This window comes from Branchiostoma lanceolatum, chromosome 4, assembly GCF_035083965.1.
Source record: "Branchiostoma lanceolatum isolate klBraLanc5 chromosome 4, klBraLanc5.hap2, whole genome shotgun sequence".
Classification (NCBI taxonomy): domain Eukaryota; kingdom Metazoa; phylum Chordata; class Leptocardii; order Amphioxiformes; family Branchiostomatidae; genus Branchiostoma; species Branchiostoma lanceolatum.
The window spans coordinates 6,859,550-6,875,337 of NC_089725.1; the positions used below are offsets into that span (position 1 = coordinate 6,859,550).

The 15,788-nt window shown below is 40.4% G+C and overlaps 1 protein-coding gene across 17 annotated transcripts in view; it reads left to right on the forward strand.

Moving 5' to 3' along the window:
* The window catches only part of LOC136432373 (ryanodine receptor 2-like), a 144,056-nt gene that overhangs the window by 32,103 nt on the left and 96,165 nt on the right, over positions 1-15,788 (forward strand). For 14 of the 17 annotated variants that reach the window (XM_066423605.1, XM_066423591.1, XM_066423594.1 and 11 more), the window contains 16 exons: positions 1,176-1,279; positions 3,103-3,186; positions 3,988-4,147; positions 4,653-4,815; positions 6,163-6,371; positions 6,786-6,882; positions 7,588-7,665; positions 8,374-8,432; positions 8,573-8,637; positions 8,924-9,025; positions 11,271-11,437; positions 12,010-12,290; positions 12,823-12,992; positions 13,626-13,788; positions 14,268-14,354; positions 15,231-15,420. In XM_066423605.1, coding sequence (XP_066279702.1) covers positions 1,176-1,279; positions 3,103-3,186; positions 3,988-4,147; positions 4,653-4,815; positions 6,163-6,371; positions 6,786-6,882; positions 7,588-7,665; positions 8,374-8,432; positions 8,573-8,637; positions 8,924-9,025; positions 11,271-11,437; positions 12,010-12,290; positions 12,823-12,992; positions 13,626-13,788; positions 14,268-14,354; positions 15,231-15,420 — 2,179 coding nt within the window. Of the gene's footprint in view, positions 1-1,022; positions 1,127-1,175; positions 1,280-3,102; positions 3,187-3,987; positions 4,148-4,652; positions 4,816-4,916; positions 4,972-5,267; positions 5,284-6,162; positions 6,372-6,785; positions 6,883-7,587; positions 7,666-8,373; positions 8,433-8,572; positions 8,638-8,923; positions 9,026-11,270; positions 11,438-12,009; positions 12,291-12,822; positions 12,993-13,625; positions 13,789-14,267; positions 14,355-15,230; positions 15,421-15,788 lie in introns of those variants that run through there. The other 3 variants (XM_066423592.1, XM_066423603.1, XM_066423604.1) reach the window with 3 other exon arrangements.

The following is a 15,788-nucleotide window of genomic DNA, read 5'->3' on the forward strand; positions in this document are numbered from 1 at the left end:
GTAAGTACATAGTAAGTACATAGTAAGCACATGTAGTAGTAAGTACAGTAAGTACATAATGAGTATATGTAGTAAGTACAGTAAGTACATAGTAAGTACATGTAGTAAGTACAGTAAGTACATAGTAAGTACATATAGTAGCAAGTACATAGTAAGTACATCTAGTGATAACTACAGTAAGTACGTAGTAAGTACGTTTAGTAGCAAGTACTGTAAGTACATAGTAGGTTCATGTAGTAGTATCTGCAGTAAGTACATAGTGAGTACATGTACATGTGTAGTAGTAACTACAGTAAGTACATAGTGAGTACATGTAGATGATCAGGGGTCAGCCTTGATGAACATTCAACTTATGTTTCATTATTATCAAATATATAGCTTCAAATGAAATGAATGAAAAATAGCTAATTTGTCTTTTGACAACTATAGTTCAAAGGTTGTAATAGGCATCATTTTATTCAACTCACAAAGTCTTTCTGATTTAGCTTCATATTTACTGGGTCAGATATTGTATACAATCATGTAATGATACTTAAGGGACAGCCACAACAGTGCTAGTGTGCACAGCATTCAGTACCAGGGACAGACACAACACCGCTAGTGTGCACAACATTCAATACCAGGGACGGACACAACACTGCTAGTGTGCACAACATTCAGCACCAGGGACAGACACAACAGTGCTAGTGTGCACAACATTCAGTACCAGGGACAGACACAACAGTGCTAGTAGACACAACATTCAGCACCAGGGACAGATACAACTGTACTAGTTTGCACAACATTCAGCACCAGGGACAGACACAACAGTGCTTGTAGACACAACATTCAGCACCAGGGACAGATACAACTGTACTAGTTTGCACAACATTCAGCACCAGGGACAGACACAACAGTGCTAGTGTGCACAACATTCAGCAGCAGGGACAGACACAATAATACATCACAAGTGCAGTACAAAAGTGCAATGTTTCATGCTGTCCTTTGCATTGGTCCTTTATTTATTCTTTCTGTACTGTTAGGCTGAGGATGAGGAGAGAAAGCAAGAGCCCAGACTTATTGACTTCAGCAAGCTTCACCATGATGAGAGGACGGCTCAAACCAATTTTATACTGGAAAGCCTCAAGTAAGTCCTGCCATTTCCGCCCGAATAACGTCTCGATTTCTTCCACCAGAAACTAGATGAGGGAAAAAAGCTGGAGCCGCTTCTGATGTTCTTTTCCAAGTTGCCCCACGGTGAACGGTACTCCCAAACCCACCTGACTCAGGAGACTCTCAAGTAAATGGTGTTTTTTCCATGGTTACAGCCTGTTGCTGCTGCGTGACACCCCATGGCTTTTCTCCCCCCGGCTTTGCTTCAGCAGAGTGGACTGTGTGCGATTTTTCTGTGCTGGTCTTAAGGCAGCAGTTCCCTTCTAAATGGCTTTTTAAAAAGTGCTGTTATTTGTACTGGCAGAGTTTTAACAAGGTGTTTACTTCTTTGAGCTTTTAAGATTGGCTATAATCAAATAATCTGTCTATTTGACAGAATATATGTAGGTGATGCTCCTAAAATTGCCCACGATTGTTTGCAGAAATGTTGCAGACCTTCTTAGACTTGCAGAATGAGAACTAAAGCGCTCAGAATAAGAGATTTGTGTTCTGAAACTTGATGGCAGTTTTGACTAACCTAACTCAATGGCGCAATGTACATGTATAAGTCTCGGATATGAGTGCTGCATATTTTTGTACAACTTGTAATGCCTAGTATGAATCTGTCTTATGGGTTTGTTTACTGGACACCATGTAATAGCAGCTCATTAAGACAACCGGACGTGACATGATAGGAGATGTGTGTATATTCTAATGAGAAGAAATGTAAGAAAATTGAAATGCTCATAAGGAAATGTGTGTTAAGTGTCTTCCCGTAGGGCACAACATTGGGGCCTGCTAGGGATTCTAACCCAGAACCTTTAGATTCTAAGTCGACAACCCTGACCACAAGTCCTCCTTGCCATCTTAGGGTCATAAATGTGTGTGCAAAGATAAAGAATATTGATATATCAGATCGATTTCACGATGCTGGCGAGCTGTTTGGCAGGTTTCTTCAGAGGCTGCGTCCCCATACTTGAAATGAGCTGGTCTAACATGGCGTCCAAGCCAGGAAGACCATATTACTTGCAGATGCCTACTTTTGATAAGTGATGGTGAATATGCAATAGCTAGCTTCACATAAGTTCTGGGACACATTTCTCACGGTGTTGATGTTTGTTAGTGTTAACAATAGATAGATGTAGCCAGGATACATCTCTTGTCTGACACCATCGTTGATGTCAAAGGTCCATGGAGTCAAAAGCCTGCTTCAGGTCCAAGGAGACAGTCTAGAATCACACCCTACATTCCTCTGCTAAGAGAAAGGAATAAGTTTAAGAGACCATCCCCTCTTTTTTACAGAATAATTGATATTTCTTCCAACAGGATCTAGCATTTGGCTCTGCTCACAAGTTTTTCGTGTAGAGAACGGTATTTTCAATTACCATGCCTTAAACTGACGACTTTGTGGGTACATTTATCTGTCCTCTGATGGGGGCATCTAATAACGTTTCATATTTCATATTTCATATAAAGATATAAGAGAAGAACAAGAGTATCATGAGTTAGCAATGCCTGGATCTACCAGAATGTAGTGAAAGGGTCCCACTATTGTGCTTCAGCAAATTTACTTGATGAGACACAAATTATGTACAATGTACTTTCAATGCCTTTTTTAGTTGGGCAGCATATTTTTTCATAACTTTTTTTCAGCTGTACCACATATAACCAGTGTCTAGAGGAGGTATGAAAGTAAACAATGAAACAGACTTAGTTTTCATGTACATGAACAAGAGTTAAGCAGAATCTAGTTTAGATTTAGTTTGGCAAGCTTGAGAATGATGTTTTGACAAAGATGCATTATGGTTGCTGACAAAGGCTGTCTACAGGCGCTGGCCATGGTGCTGATGTTGATGTTACTTTGGCATTGCTACTTTATTGTTCAATGTACATACACAAAGCTTCATACATATATGTAGACTCACCATGCAGATGGCCTTTGCTGAGTTGTGCTTTCTTTGTTCCACATAGGGCCATTGTTTCTCTTGGCTACCATATTGGTGTAGCTGACATCGAAGCAGCCAAGAAGGTCAAGAAACTCAGACTGCCAAAGAAGTAAGTGTTGTTGCTCATTGCTGTGGTTAGTCCCAGTTATATTAGTTATAGTTAGGAAACTGCTGTAAGTTTAAAAGGTGTACATATTGAATACAAGCCTTTTAACTACGTTTTAGCTAGGATTTATAGACATGTCATCCAAACATTGGTGGTGGGGGTGGTTTAGGGAGGGAACCAATAGGAACAATGGGCTATGTTGATTGATAATGGCCTGGTACAGGTAGCCTTGCATGTCAATCAATGAGGAAAAGCAGCAGTGTGTGTGGGGCGCACATGTGCATGTGTATGTAATTACCAGGAAAATGGTGTTCTCTGGGTATCCCCTGCTAAAGGAGGGCATCTAATTTCCTTGTTTTCTTTGCGTAGGGTGTCCAAAAGACTGCCTGACCCCCTGCTATCTATTATGCTTCGGTCCCAATTGGGAAAGGCGGCCCTTCCGGGTAGTGCATGGGCGGGTTTTTTGGGAGGGAGCACTTTCGGGCGTGACCCCTATGTGGTCCCATCAGACACCTGTCGGACACCCTCGGGTATTTTTAGGCCCGGCCGGTATCCTGAATCAATTTAATTCAGACTTAAGTTGAACAATGTACCCGGTAACAAAGAGAAGCCGTGAGCTAATCGTGGGAACACCGGGAGGTACCCCCCTTGTACCCGACGGGCCATAGGGACAAATTTGTGGTTTCGGGGCCCAGCCGGGACTATACCCCGGACGGGCACCGATGCAATTGGAACCAAAGCATTAGCCTGATTGAATGCTAGTACCGGTATTGTGCAAGTAAAACTTTACAACGTTTTTTCCAGTTACATGATGGCTAATGGGTACAAACCTGCCCCCGTGGACACCTCCAAAATCTCTCTGAGCAACAGGCTGAAGGAACTTGTCGAGCAGCTGGCAGAGAACACTCACAACATCTGGGCAAGGGACAGGGTCCGGGATAAGTGGACCCATGGGCTGAGCGAAGTAAGATTTTGCCTGCAGAAATTTACCTTCTTTCTGCAGGGATTCCTACCTTCTTCCTGCAGGGATTCTTGTGGACATTCCTGCAGGAAAATATCTTCCTGCAGAAATTTCTGCTGCACAAATTCTTCCTGCAGGAATTCCTGCAGAATCTGCCAAATTTCAAAATGAATATTCATGAAAGTTATCATCATCATTTATAACTGTACATCATACTTGCCAAATTTCAAAATCAATATTCATAATTATCATTATCATTCACTTTACATCATACTTGTCAACTACATTGTATATATGAACACTTTTTACTTAGATGCCTTTATTGTCCACAATGCGAAGTCTTCATCCATATACAAATAGTAACATCTATGTCTAAATCATAGGTATGATATCAGTTTTGAACACCCAAACAAGATAGAACAAAGTTTTTTATTGGCGACGCCTCAGGGGCAAGCCCAATGGTATAGTATTGTGCGCAGTCTAGCTCATTTGCCCACTCTTTCCTCAGGACAAGGAGTTGAAGAGACATCCCTATCTGTTGCCTTACAACCTTCTCCCAGAGTCGGTCAAGCAGAACAACAGGGAGAAAGGGTATGAGGCGATTCGCACCCTTCTGGCTTATGGCTACTCCATCGAACCACCTGTCACATCCGACGAGCCAGCCATCAGAGGTGGGAAGGAAATTACAGATAATTCAATTATAACAGAAGGATTGGTCGACCAATCACAATGCTCCAGAAACTCATAGAAATTGAAACTAATTAAACTTCTGGCTTATGGCTACTCCATTGAACCACCTGTTACATCTGACGAGCCAGCCATCAGAGGTGGGAAGGAAATTACAGATAACTTGATTATAACAGAGGGATTGGTCGACCAATCACAACACTCCAGAAACTCATAGAAACTGAAACTAATTAAACTTCTGGCTTATGGCTACTCAATTGAACCACCTTTCACATCCGACAAGCCAGCCATTAGAGGTGGGAAGGAAATTACAGATAACTTAATTATAACAGAGGGATTGATTGACCAATCACAACACTCAAGAAACTCATAGAAACTGAAACTAATTAAACTTCTGGCTTATGGCTACTCCATTGAACCACCTGTCACATCCAACTAGCCAGCCATCAGAGGTGGGTAGCAAATTACAGATAACTTAATTATAACAGAAGGATTGTTCAACCAATCACAACACTCATAGAAACTGAAACTAATTTAGAAGGACAGGAACTTCTCTTTGCAATGAACAATAAGAGGTTTTGGAGAGTAAAGTTCACTTGTTACACCTTGTAAGAGGAGGACCCCATGATGATGATGATGATGATGAATTATTACTAGAAGTGGGCACAAACGTAACTCTATAGAACAGATGATTTTTGATGTGAATGTATGCAATGTAATAACTTTATTTATGGAGTAGACAGAAACATTTTTACATGAAAGGTGAGCAGATTTGTATGGAAGGTATCAGACCACTGATATGCAAAAAAAATTGTATGCAGGTTTCTTTGAGCACTTTACTGTAAGCCTTTGATGTTACGGATATACAAAACAAGTGTCTTGGTCACTGGTCCAGGAAGACTGTGACTACCAGGCTTTTTATTTTGTTTTGTTTATTTATATACAACAAAAAAATACATCATAATACGATAAAAAATAGATTTTTAAAAATAAGGTGCAGGAGGAGGGAAAAAGTGTATATAGCTTACACTAGGCCCTCCTCCTCTATATTAATCAAAATCAATTATTATCAATAAATATTATAGCAAAGTAATACATAGAATATGATAACAATAGATAACGATAATCAAATGATAAATAGTGTAACGTAATAACCTAAGATAAGATACGAACTACTACACTACTACGACATATGAGACTACTACAGGGGCTAGGATGACTTATGAGATGGGTTTTCAGGGCATTTTTAAACATTAGAAAAGTGGAGATAGTTTGTATATTTGTCTGAAGACTGTTCAATATTGTGACACATTTTCTGTGTGTCGTTTCAGCTCTTCTGAGAGGAGCCAACGGTTCGAAGAAGACTCGACTCAGGACGTACCGCGGGGAGAAGACATACGCGGTTATGAAGGGGAAGTGGTACTTTGAGTTTGAAGTGGTGTCTACAGGCAACATGAGGGTGGGCTGGTGCTCGCCCCAAACCAGGTCTGATGAGGACCTTGGTGCAGACAACCTCTCCTATGCCTTTGACGGCTTTTATGTGAGTCCCTCTTCATGATTATGTTGGTGATTTGTTATGATCACAACAAGTGTTTCACAATGAAAGATATTGTTGCATCTTGGTATTCTTGACAAAGTTTCTTTCATAACTAGAAAGTTAATATTAAGTGCACAGGAAACACTCTATGATAACACAAAATTTGATTGTTCAGCTATTTTCTGACCGAGTATAGTCAACTGTTCGTGTCTTATATTGATGTGGAGACCGTAAAAAACAGCCGTTCCGGGTGCCCCATATGGCCCTAGGACGGTCGTCACAGTGTGTTCCCTGTGCACTTTTGACGCCGTCGAAGTGTGCTGTGTGGCAAGCTTACATAGCTAAGAATTTGGTAGGAAGTAGAAATTGTATATATATTTTACTGCAATTGTATAATATGTATTGTGGTCTGTACAGGGGCTGAAATGGCACGGTCACCATGAGAGTTTTGGCCGCACTTGGAGGCCTGGTGATGTGGTGGGATGTCTACTGGACCTGAATGATAAACACATCAGTAAGATATACACTGTCATGCATCTATTGTCCATACAAATAACCTACAATTAGAAACATTATTTGCTTATCGATATCCTCTAAGCAAGATGCTTTTCATCATTCTCTACTTGAAGTCTTGCAATGTTTTGTTTCAAATCGTTAGAGAACTTGTAGGTTCAAAAGTCAAGCAAATTATTTTAGGCATGATTACATGCATGAGTATGAATAAGAGAGTCAGTATAGGTCCTGATAGTTTTGTAGAACCAAAAATAGGACTTAGATAATTTGTAATGTGTTGTTTAACACTGGGTGTTACTTTAAACTGACATCCAGTGAACTTCATGTAAGAATGTTGTATTTTCTTGTGAGGATGGGTACTACATGTGTGTGTATCTATGGACAAGAAATAGTCATGCCTTTAAGTATCTTATCCACCTGGGATTGATGTGTTCAAAAATTTGTATTTTCCTAGTACGATTGTAGAGTGGAATTAACTTGTTACCACCAAGTACCTTAGAAGCATCCTCCTTTGATAGCTTTAAACAATGCATGCAGTTAGATATGCGAAGGTTAGACGTGACAGGTTGTTCGGTGTAATATAACCAGCTGCTGCCACTCCACATGCCTGCGAAGCTGGTGTGTTTTGCCAAAGGGCGGTTATACAGGCTATATAGATACAAATACACAAATCTAAAGTTTGTGCTATGTTCTATTTACTGTGTAGGCTTTACCTACAATGGGGAGCTGATGGTGGACAAAAATGGACAGGAAGTTGCTTTTAAGGACATTGAAATCGGAGAGGGTGAGTAGTGATCATCATGCTCACGCTTAACTGAAAACTACTTTTTCTTACTCGCCAAGCAGAGGAGGGGTTTCGGCTGTTTTTTGACATGTTTCTAGGCGTTTTTGTCGGGCTTTCTACTTTGTCATGTTTTTTTTTGTGTGGGTTGGCTATACAAAAAAAAACATGACAAAGTAGAAAGCCCGACAAAAACGCCTAGAAACACGTCAAAAAACAGCCGAAACCCCTCCTCTGCTTGGAGAGTGACTTGTTCTTAAGAGTGTTAATATAGCCTTGTTTATAGAACTGAATATTAGGTTGGAATTTGAGCATGAAGTCCATTTTGAAGTTGCCTTCAATATTGTACCAAATCTAATATCATTAGAACATTGATGATTGCATGACTATTTATAAAAACTGCACCGGACAGAAAAACGAAGATAAGTCAGAACTATTTTTCCAGTTTGAATACATACTGGTTTTTTCTTATTCTGTGTCTAGTATAATTGCTTTTACATCCAAATATACCTCCCTTGAAGGTGAATCCATAACATTACATTGGAGAAAAGAATGATGTGTCCATTACATTTGTTACACAATGATGTGATGAACAGCAATAGTGCAAATAGTATTATAATCTAGCATCGTTGTGAAGGATTCTAATGTCAAGCTATGCAGTATATGGTTTCATAATAATTATGACATGTTCTTTTTTAAATCATTGTACAGGTTATGTACCAGCATGCAGTCTTGCGAAGGGAGAGAAGGCCAGGCTAAACCTTGGACATGTAAGTTGAGCACATTCATGTTTACACTACTGGAAATCAGTTAGGCCATTTTGATTTGATTAATATATGGATGACATCTGCACGTGCATCAATTTCTGTTCTTTGATTGAAGTAATTACATGTACTTTTCGTTCCCTTAGGATGCCTCCACTTTCAAGTATTTCACAGTCCATGGGCTGAAGGAGGGCTATGAACCGTTCTGTGTGTAAGTCTTGTACCATTCTTAACATACACATCAACTGTTGCAACATAAGGTGTTAGCAAAGCAGTTAATTTTGTACTGAGATAAACACTCCAAAACTACTTAACTGTGATTTGCCAAGAATTATGTTCCCATACATGTAACTCTCCCAGATAAATTCTTTGTCTTCCTAATCCTACTTAAAGTTTGCCTAGACCTACAAACATACTGCCCATTTCTTTATTTGATCATACATGTAAATGTATATGACATTGTATACTCTTTACCAAGTACTGTGTGTATTCAACAGGAACATGAAGAGGCCCATGACCATGTGGTACACAGTCCATCATCTTCCTCTGTTCAGCAACATCAGCAATGACGAGATCGACGTCATCAGGATTCCTCCTGGGTAGGAAAATTCTTAATATATTTGTTTTCAAGTCTCTCAAGTTCATGTATGTCTAGAGGTGAAATGTTTTCTTGTGACAGATACAGTGGAAAAACAACTGTACATGTACATGTGCTAGTGCTACATGTGCTACAGTAACTATTTGCTAAGAGCTTATTGAAGTATAGATCATAAAATGTGCTCTATGACAAATCTGGATTTATCTGGTTATACACAGTTGACATAAGAAATTCTGTAGCATGATTATCAAATATCACATTACACCAAAATACAACATTTTCTGATTATATTCAGCAACAACAATATTTGATTAACAATTCACATACTCGTCTGTGCAAATATGCTTGTAAATTGACTGACTGATGATTGTATTGTAATGATTTTGGCATCATATGGTCTTAAGTTTACAAAATGTTGAAAGATTCACAGACCCTATTATTACTAAGTACTTAACTTCCAAAGCTAATTCTTGTCAGCATAACATCTTTGTAGCCTGACCACCATCCTCGGTAGTAACCGCTGGCTCAATCCGTGGTACGGTATAATTAGCAAGCGAAAAGATTGAACCAGCAGTTACTACAGAGGATGATACTCAGCATCCTTACCTTAGACCTTAGGTCCTCCTGTGCCGCAGGCACATTAGGCAGCATGCTTCCATCTTGACTGGTCGGTCGGCGCTTCTTCGGCCCCTTCCCATGGGATTCCTACTCTTTTTAGATCTCCTAGGAATGTCCGGCGCCAGTTATTCTTAGGCCTGCCTCTTTTCCTTCTGCCCCCTGGTGGCACCCAGGTCATTGCAATCTTCGAGTGCCGTTCTCTCGGTAGACGTCAAAGTCAAAGTCAAAAGATCTTTATTAGCATTTTGCAGACAACAGTCTGAATTTCAGCTAATTGACACAAATTAATCTAAAATATTCATAATATTCCAGTGGAAACAACTTATTAAAAATCACAGAGATGATAAGCAATACAATTACAAGTGTTAAAAAACGCATTGTATAGGTCACTAGAAATACATAGATAATACGAGTTCTTGTGATCTATATGGAGGTATTCGACAAGGCTTAAAGACATTTGTTGTGGAGCAGCGTCGCTTTGTACAAAAAGGATCTTTTAAGTCTCTCAGTTCTACATTTCGGCAGTGAGAGGTGGTTGTGATTACGTAAAGTCCTCCCAGTTTCTTCTTTCCTGTCATTGGTGATCATGTAGTGCAGGGGGTGGTCGTTTGCCCGCATCTGCGTGAACAAGGCTCTCGGTGCTTCTTCTCGTCTTGACTGCAGAGTTGGCAGGGGGGATGACGTCGGACTGCTACTGTTTCTGTTGATGATCCTCATCGCCCTTCTCTGCACAGCCTCGAGAGTGTTTCTTTGCGAGTCAGAACACCCAACATATAACACATGTGCATATTCCAATACAGGCCTTACGAGGGTTGTGTAAACGGTAAGCAAGTCCTCGGGAGGCATGCCTCCCTTCGCCAGAAGGCGAAGGAAATGTAGACGCTTGGAACCTTTCTTTGTTACATGTGTAATATGACTGTCCCATCCAAGGTTGGAGTGTACCTTTAATCCCAGGTAAGTAGCACAGGTAACCACTGGTACTTCCTTTCCTCCAAGAATAAGGGGCGGTGGTTCCGGAGGGGTTTTCGCGAAACACAGTTCAAAGGATTTGTCTCCGTTCATGATCATGTTATTTTCAGCGGCCCAGGAGTCCAGTTGTGTGGTTTCATCTTGCATTGTGTCGTCCGCCTCGACATCAGCACAGGGAATGGTTCGAGACAGACCTATAGACGTAAGATGTGACCTGCCAGTTGCATTCTCTTGCTGGTTATGATGTCTCCCAGTGGCTTGGACTTGGCCCTTCTGAGGACTTCCTCATTTGTGATGTGTTCTTGCCATTGCACTTAAAGTATTCTTCTCAAGTTCCTCTGATGAAACACATCCAGCTTCCTGGTCAGTCTAGCTGTACATATCCAAGTTTCACTTGCATAGATTGCCATGGGTAAGACAATACTGTTGTACAGGCGGAGCTTGGTATCCAGATCAATGGCGTTTGTGGCCCAAATGGAATGCATCCTTCGAAATACTGCAGCTGCTTTTCCTATTCTACAATTGATGTCAGGTTCTGCCTCACCACTGTTACTAAGTATGCTACCGAGGTACGTGAACTGTTCCACTGTTTGGACTTGGTTACATCATTGTTCCATGTATACTTCTTTGCGTGATCTGTAACCTTGTCGTTTCCTCAGTGCCAAAGCACCACCCTCCCTGAAAGTGGTGCACAAGAAGATCAGCACCAAGCAGGACGAGCCCAACTTTGTGTACATGCGGCTCAGCCTGCCCGTCAAGATGAGGGACAGGTTCACCCGGCCACGCGTCAGGACTGAGGAGGAGTTTGATCCCATTCTTGACAAAGGTAAGGCCGTTTTGATTTGATTACAAATGACTAAACACACAGAGAATAGTATACCAAATAGAAACTTTGAAGTAGGAAAAGCTGGGCTCGAAATACTGGGTCCATATACACTTTTGTGCACCCAAAAGTGCACCTAGATATTTGTATAGGGTTACATTATGCAGATGTACTTTTGGACGCTGGTAATATGTGTATTGAGCATTAACATTTAATTGTTAGAAAAAAAGTTACATGTAGCTATTGAATTTCAGATTCAAGGGGAACCAATATAACTATAGTAATGATCTTGTATCTTTTCAATTATTTTTTGCTGATCAAGGAAGTATTCCCTTAGTAGCAACCAACAACTTAACCATTACCTGTCAGCCATATTTTAGATGCTTAGGCTGAGCCATTGTCACCATGCAGCTATTTTTGCTTGAAATTGTTTCATACATTATTTGGTCCTGGGGCCAAGAACATTTTCATAATTTCTCATTATACCCAAAATCAATGCATATTACCTCACTGTCCTAAGTCACTGTTGTGCATGTATATGTACATGTAGTTTAAAACTTTTCTACTTGTTGCAGTTGACACTGATTTTGAGGCTCTTGTCAAGAGCAAGGAAGGACAGTTCAGCGAAGAGAAGCCCAAGTTCAAGGACGACATGACGGAGAGGGACAGGCTCAAGATGTTGGCAGAGAAGTCTCTGGAGAGGATGGGGGAACTGGATACCTCCAAGGAAAAGAAGATAAAGAAGAAACCCCTCGATACCCTCCTGAAGAGAAAGAGACCAGCCTCTGTCATCATGGAGCCTGAATCACCTGCAACACCAGCGGAAATAGAAGAGGAAGAGCCTGACTGGAGCAAAGTCAGTCACAGTTTCTCTTTCATTTGGGACTGTTGTCAGTTTTTGTAAAGAAAAGGGACTGTTTTTTCTTTCATTGGGACTGTTGTCAACTTTTGTAAAGAAAAGGGACTGCTCGCTGTTCATTTTTGCACTTTGGTGTTTTTTTTGTGGAACATTTAGAATTTTCATTTTTACATGAAGGATTCAAGTGAAATATGTAGTGTTTGCTTGCAAATGTTCATTTCTGTCTGGTGTTTTTTTTCACATCAAAAATCATTTCTACATGGGTAAGGATTTGGGTGAAATATGTAGCATTTGCTTGCAAATATTTTTTTCACATGTAAAACCATTTCTACATGGGTAAGGATTCGAGTGAAATATGTAGCATTTGCTTGCAGATGTTAAGTTTCTTTGGTGTTTTTTTTTTAAACATCTAAAATCATTTCGGATTACCCGTGTAGAAATGATTTGGATGATATACATGTATGTAGCGTTTGCTTGCAAATATTGCCTTTCCTCCTGGTTGAAACGTTATCTATTCCATTTTCTGCAGGTAACCACCTACTACTGGGCTGTCAGGATTTTCCCACAGCAGGACCCGAATCAGGTGTATGTGGGCTACTGTACAACGGACTTCCACCAGTACGAGAGAGACTTTGATCCTCTGAAGATTAGACAGGTCACCTGCACCATGGGTGACGAGCACGGGAATGTCTATGAGACGTACGTCTTCTTTTTTGTCTTCTTCTGTAAGATAATGCAATATCAACATTGTACAGTCTCCCTTAAACTTCTTCCTGCTGCCTAACTCTGTCAATCAATAGAGAATAGGGTGCCAAATGGTAAGTTCAGTGTGCTAAAGGTTAAGTTCAATAAAACTGTGTAATCACTCTCACTCACTCTCTCCCATAGCTTAGTCAGCCGTCGGGGCAGCATGTCTCTCAATGAAATCTCTCCACTGCTGGCGGTCTTCCGCCAGTCTGGTCATCTGGTTGGCTGAGTAATACATACGGCAAAAATAGTTACTCAAGCAACTAGATAACAGTCAGACGTTTCAGACAGCATCAGCTATCTTTTGTCAGTGACTAAGGAAAGATCTGACAGAACGAACTTAAAGATTGATACCAAAACTTAGTTATAGATATGTTAATGAAGTGAAGACAATTTCAGATGGTTTAATAGAATAGTAAGTCAAGACAAGGTTGTATGCTAATGAACCAATAGCTCAGGAGCTATTGTGTAATATATATCTATGAGAAATTACATAATCTGTATCTTTTCATTTCCTCTTGGGACTCAAATCTATTCACAAATCTTGGTAAGTTCTTATTAATAAGTATTTTTCCCACTGCACAGAATCACTCGTCAGAACTGTTTTATGATCTGTGCTGGTGACTACGCGGCAGCCATGGGCCCAGAGGGAGCTAAGCGAGGTCTCGTCATTGGCTGCATGGCTAACGTGGCCACTGGAGTTCTGTCCTTCTCTGCCTATGGAAAAGAGCTGACGACCACCTTCCAGGTGAATCATCGTTATCTTGCCTTCTAGATGTACAAGTTCGTTAGTGGACAAAATATCACTCCTAAATCTACATGTACATGTACCTGAGACTATTGAAGAGCACAAGATGTGGAAATATTTGCCAATTACGTAATGTTCTAGTTGGTATCCTTTATCTTGTACATGTAACTTCATAAGCCAACAAGATCATAGCATGTCCATTGCCAAAGATACAAAAACCAGAAGTTCTAACAACCAGAAGTTCTGCTGCAGTACTAAGGTTGGCCACCAGGAGGCTCAAAATCGAACCTAGCCATCAAGTCCACAATACGTACCCACATACCAAATATCATCGCAATCAATCGAGAGGTTCTAAAGATATTACGCCGGAAACGCATGCACACAGACACAGACCAAGGGAGCAAAAACAATGTGATTATAGTTCCCATTTTCATAGAGGTAATAACCATGTACAATGTATCTCTCATGACCCATTGTAGGTGGAACCAGGTATGAAGGTTTTCCCTGCGGTGTTCTGTGATCCTTCAGCCCATGACATGGTGCAAGTGGAGCTGGGCAAGAGTAAGGTGAGGATGACGTTGATTTCACAAACTTCTTGTAGATTATTTACAAATTTCATATTTGAAATGAAGAAAATAAAAGAGCAGACAGTTTTGGGTCTACAAAAGTAGTAATTCAGAGTTTGGTGGTTTGAATACTGTCACTCTCAACTGTATGGTACTAGTTAGGGTTGGATATCAATTTAGATTAAGTTCTGCTTTCTAAGAAACTACAGCTAAGTTGTAGCTAATAGGAAAATTTTCAAAATAAAGCAAAAAAGCAACTTCTTTTTTGTGATCGATAACCAAATAACTTAATGATTAATAAAGAAAATAAGGTTCATACTGAAAAAAGTGTATTCCCTAAACCATTCTATGCAGAAAACTTTAATCTTACAGACATTTGAATTGATGTGTAAATGCTATTGGTATACATGTACCTTTTTGTCATGCCCCAAATAGGAGACTGAAAAAAGTAGATCACATAGAATAGCTAACTTGCGGTCCAGGTCCAGAGGATCAGGTCCAGGTACGGACCTGAACCTGACTATTGTAGTACGGTAGGACTATATTATATTTTGGAGACCAGGCCCAAATACAGGTCTCTGTGAGTGCTACAAAAACAACATAGTCAGACGGCAACAGTGTTTACATTGTTTTTCTCATGTTTTTTTTTTTTTTTTTATAAATAAATTAATACTCAGAGACCTAATTTTAGTGTTCTGTAAAGCTTTGTTCCTCATGTGTATGACATTAATTTTATTCTAATCGGTCCAACAACCGGTCCACTGTTTTCTTCCGGACTGTTTTTTTTTTTACCGGTCCAGCAAGAAATACCGGTTTTGTACCGGTACAAGGTACCAATACCCACCCCTAGGTCTGACTGTTCTCTATTATTTGCAGACCTGCCTACCATTGTCTGCAGTCTACTTCAAGAGCGAGGCTGGTAACCCGGTGCCTCAGTGCCCAGCCAGGGTGGAGATGCAGCTACTCAAGCCGACGTCCTGGAAGAGGATGCCAGCCAAGTGCCTGGACGTGCGCAGCTTCAAGGAGTCTCCCACCAAGGGCTACCACATGGAGTGTATAGAGCCTGGTGAGATACAAGTCTTACTTCTTCTTCTTACAACAGCAGGCCATGTTGATTTGATTATATGGATGACATCCTCTGGGAACCTCAAAACTGATGCGAGCGTGTGAATAAAAAATATTTTTTGCCCAAAAAAAGTTGCCTTCATTAAAATTTTTAAAAGTTCTAAAAGAGAGGCAGTAGGTTTGGTTAATATGTTTTGCTGAAATTCTACTTTCATGTTGTGCACCCAAAATTCTTTCTTTGCACCTAAATTTTTAGGTTAGCTGCACCAGCGCACTTATTCCAAAAAAAAAAAGAATTTCGAGGCCCGAGATGTATTGTGATCTTTTGCAACATGATCCTGAACAGTGTTGCCTCGCAATGGTGGTCAT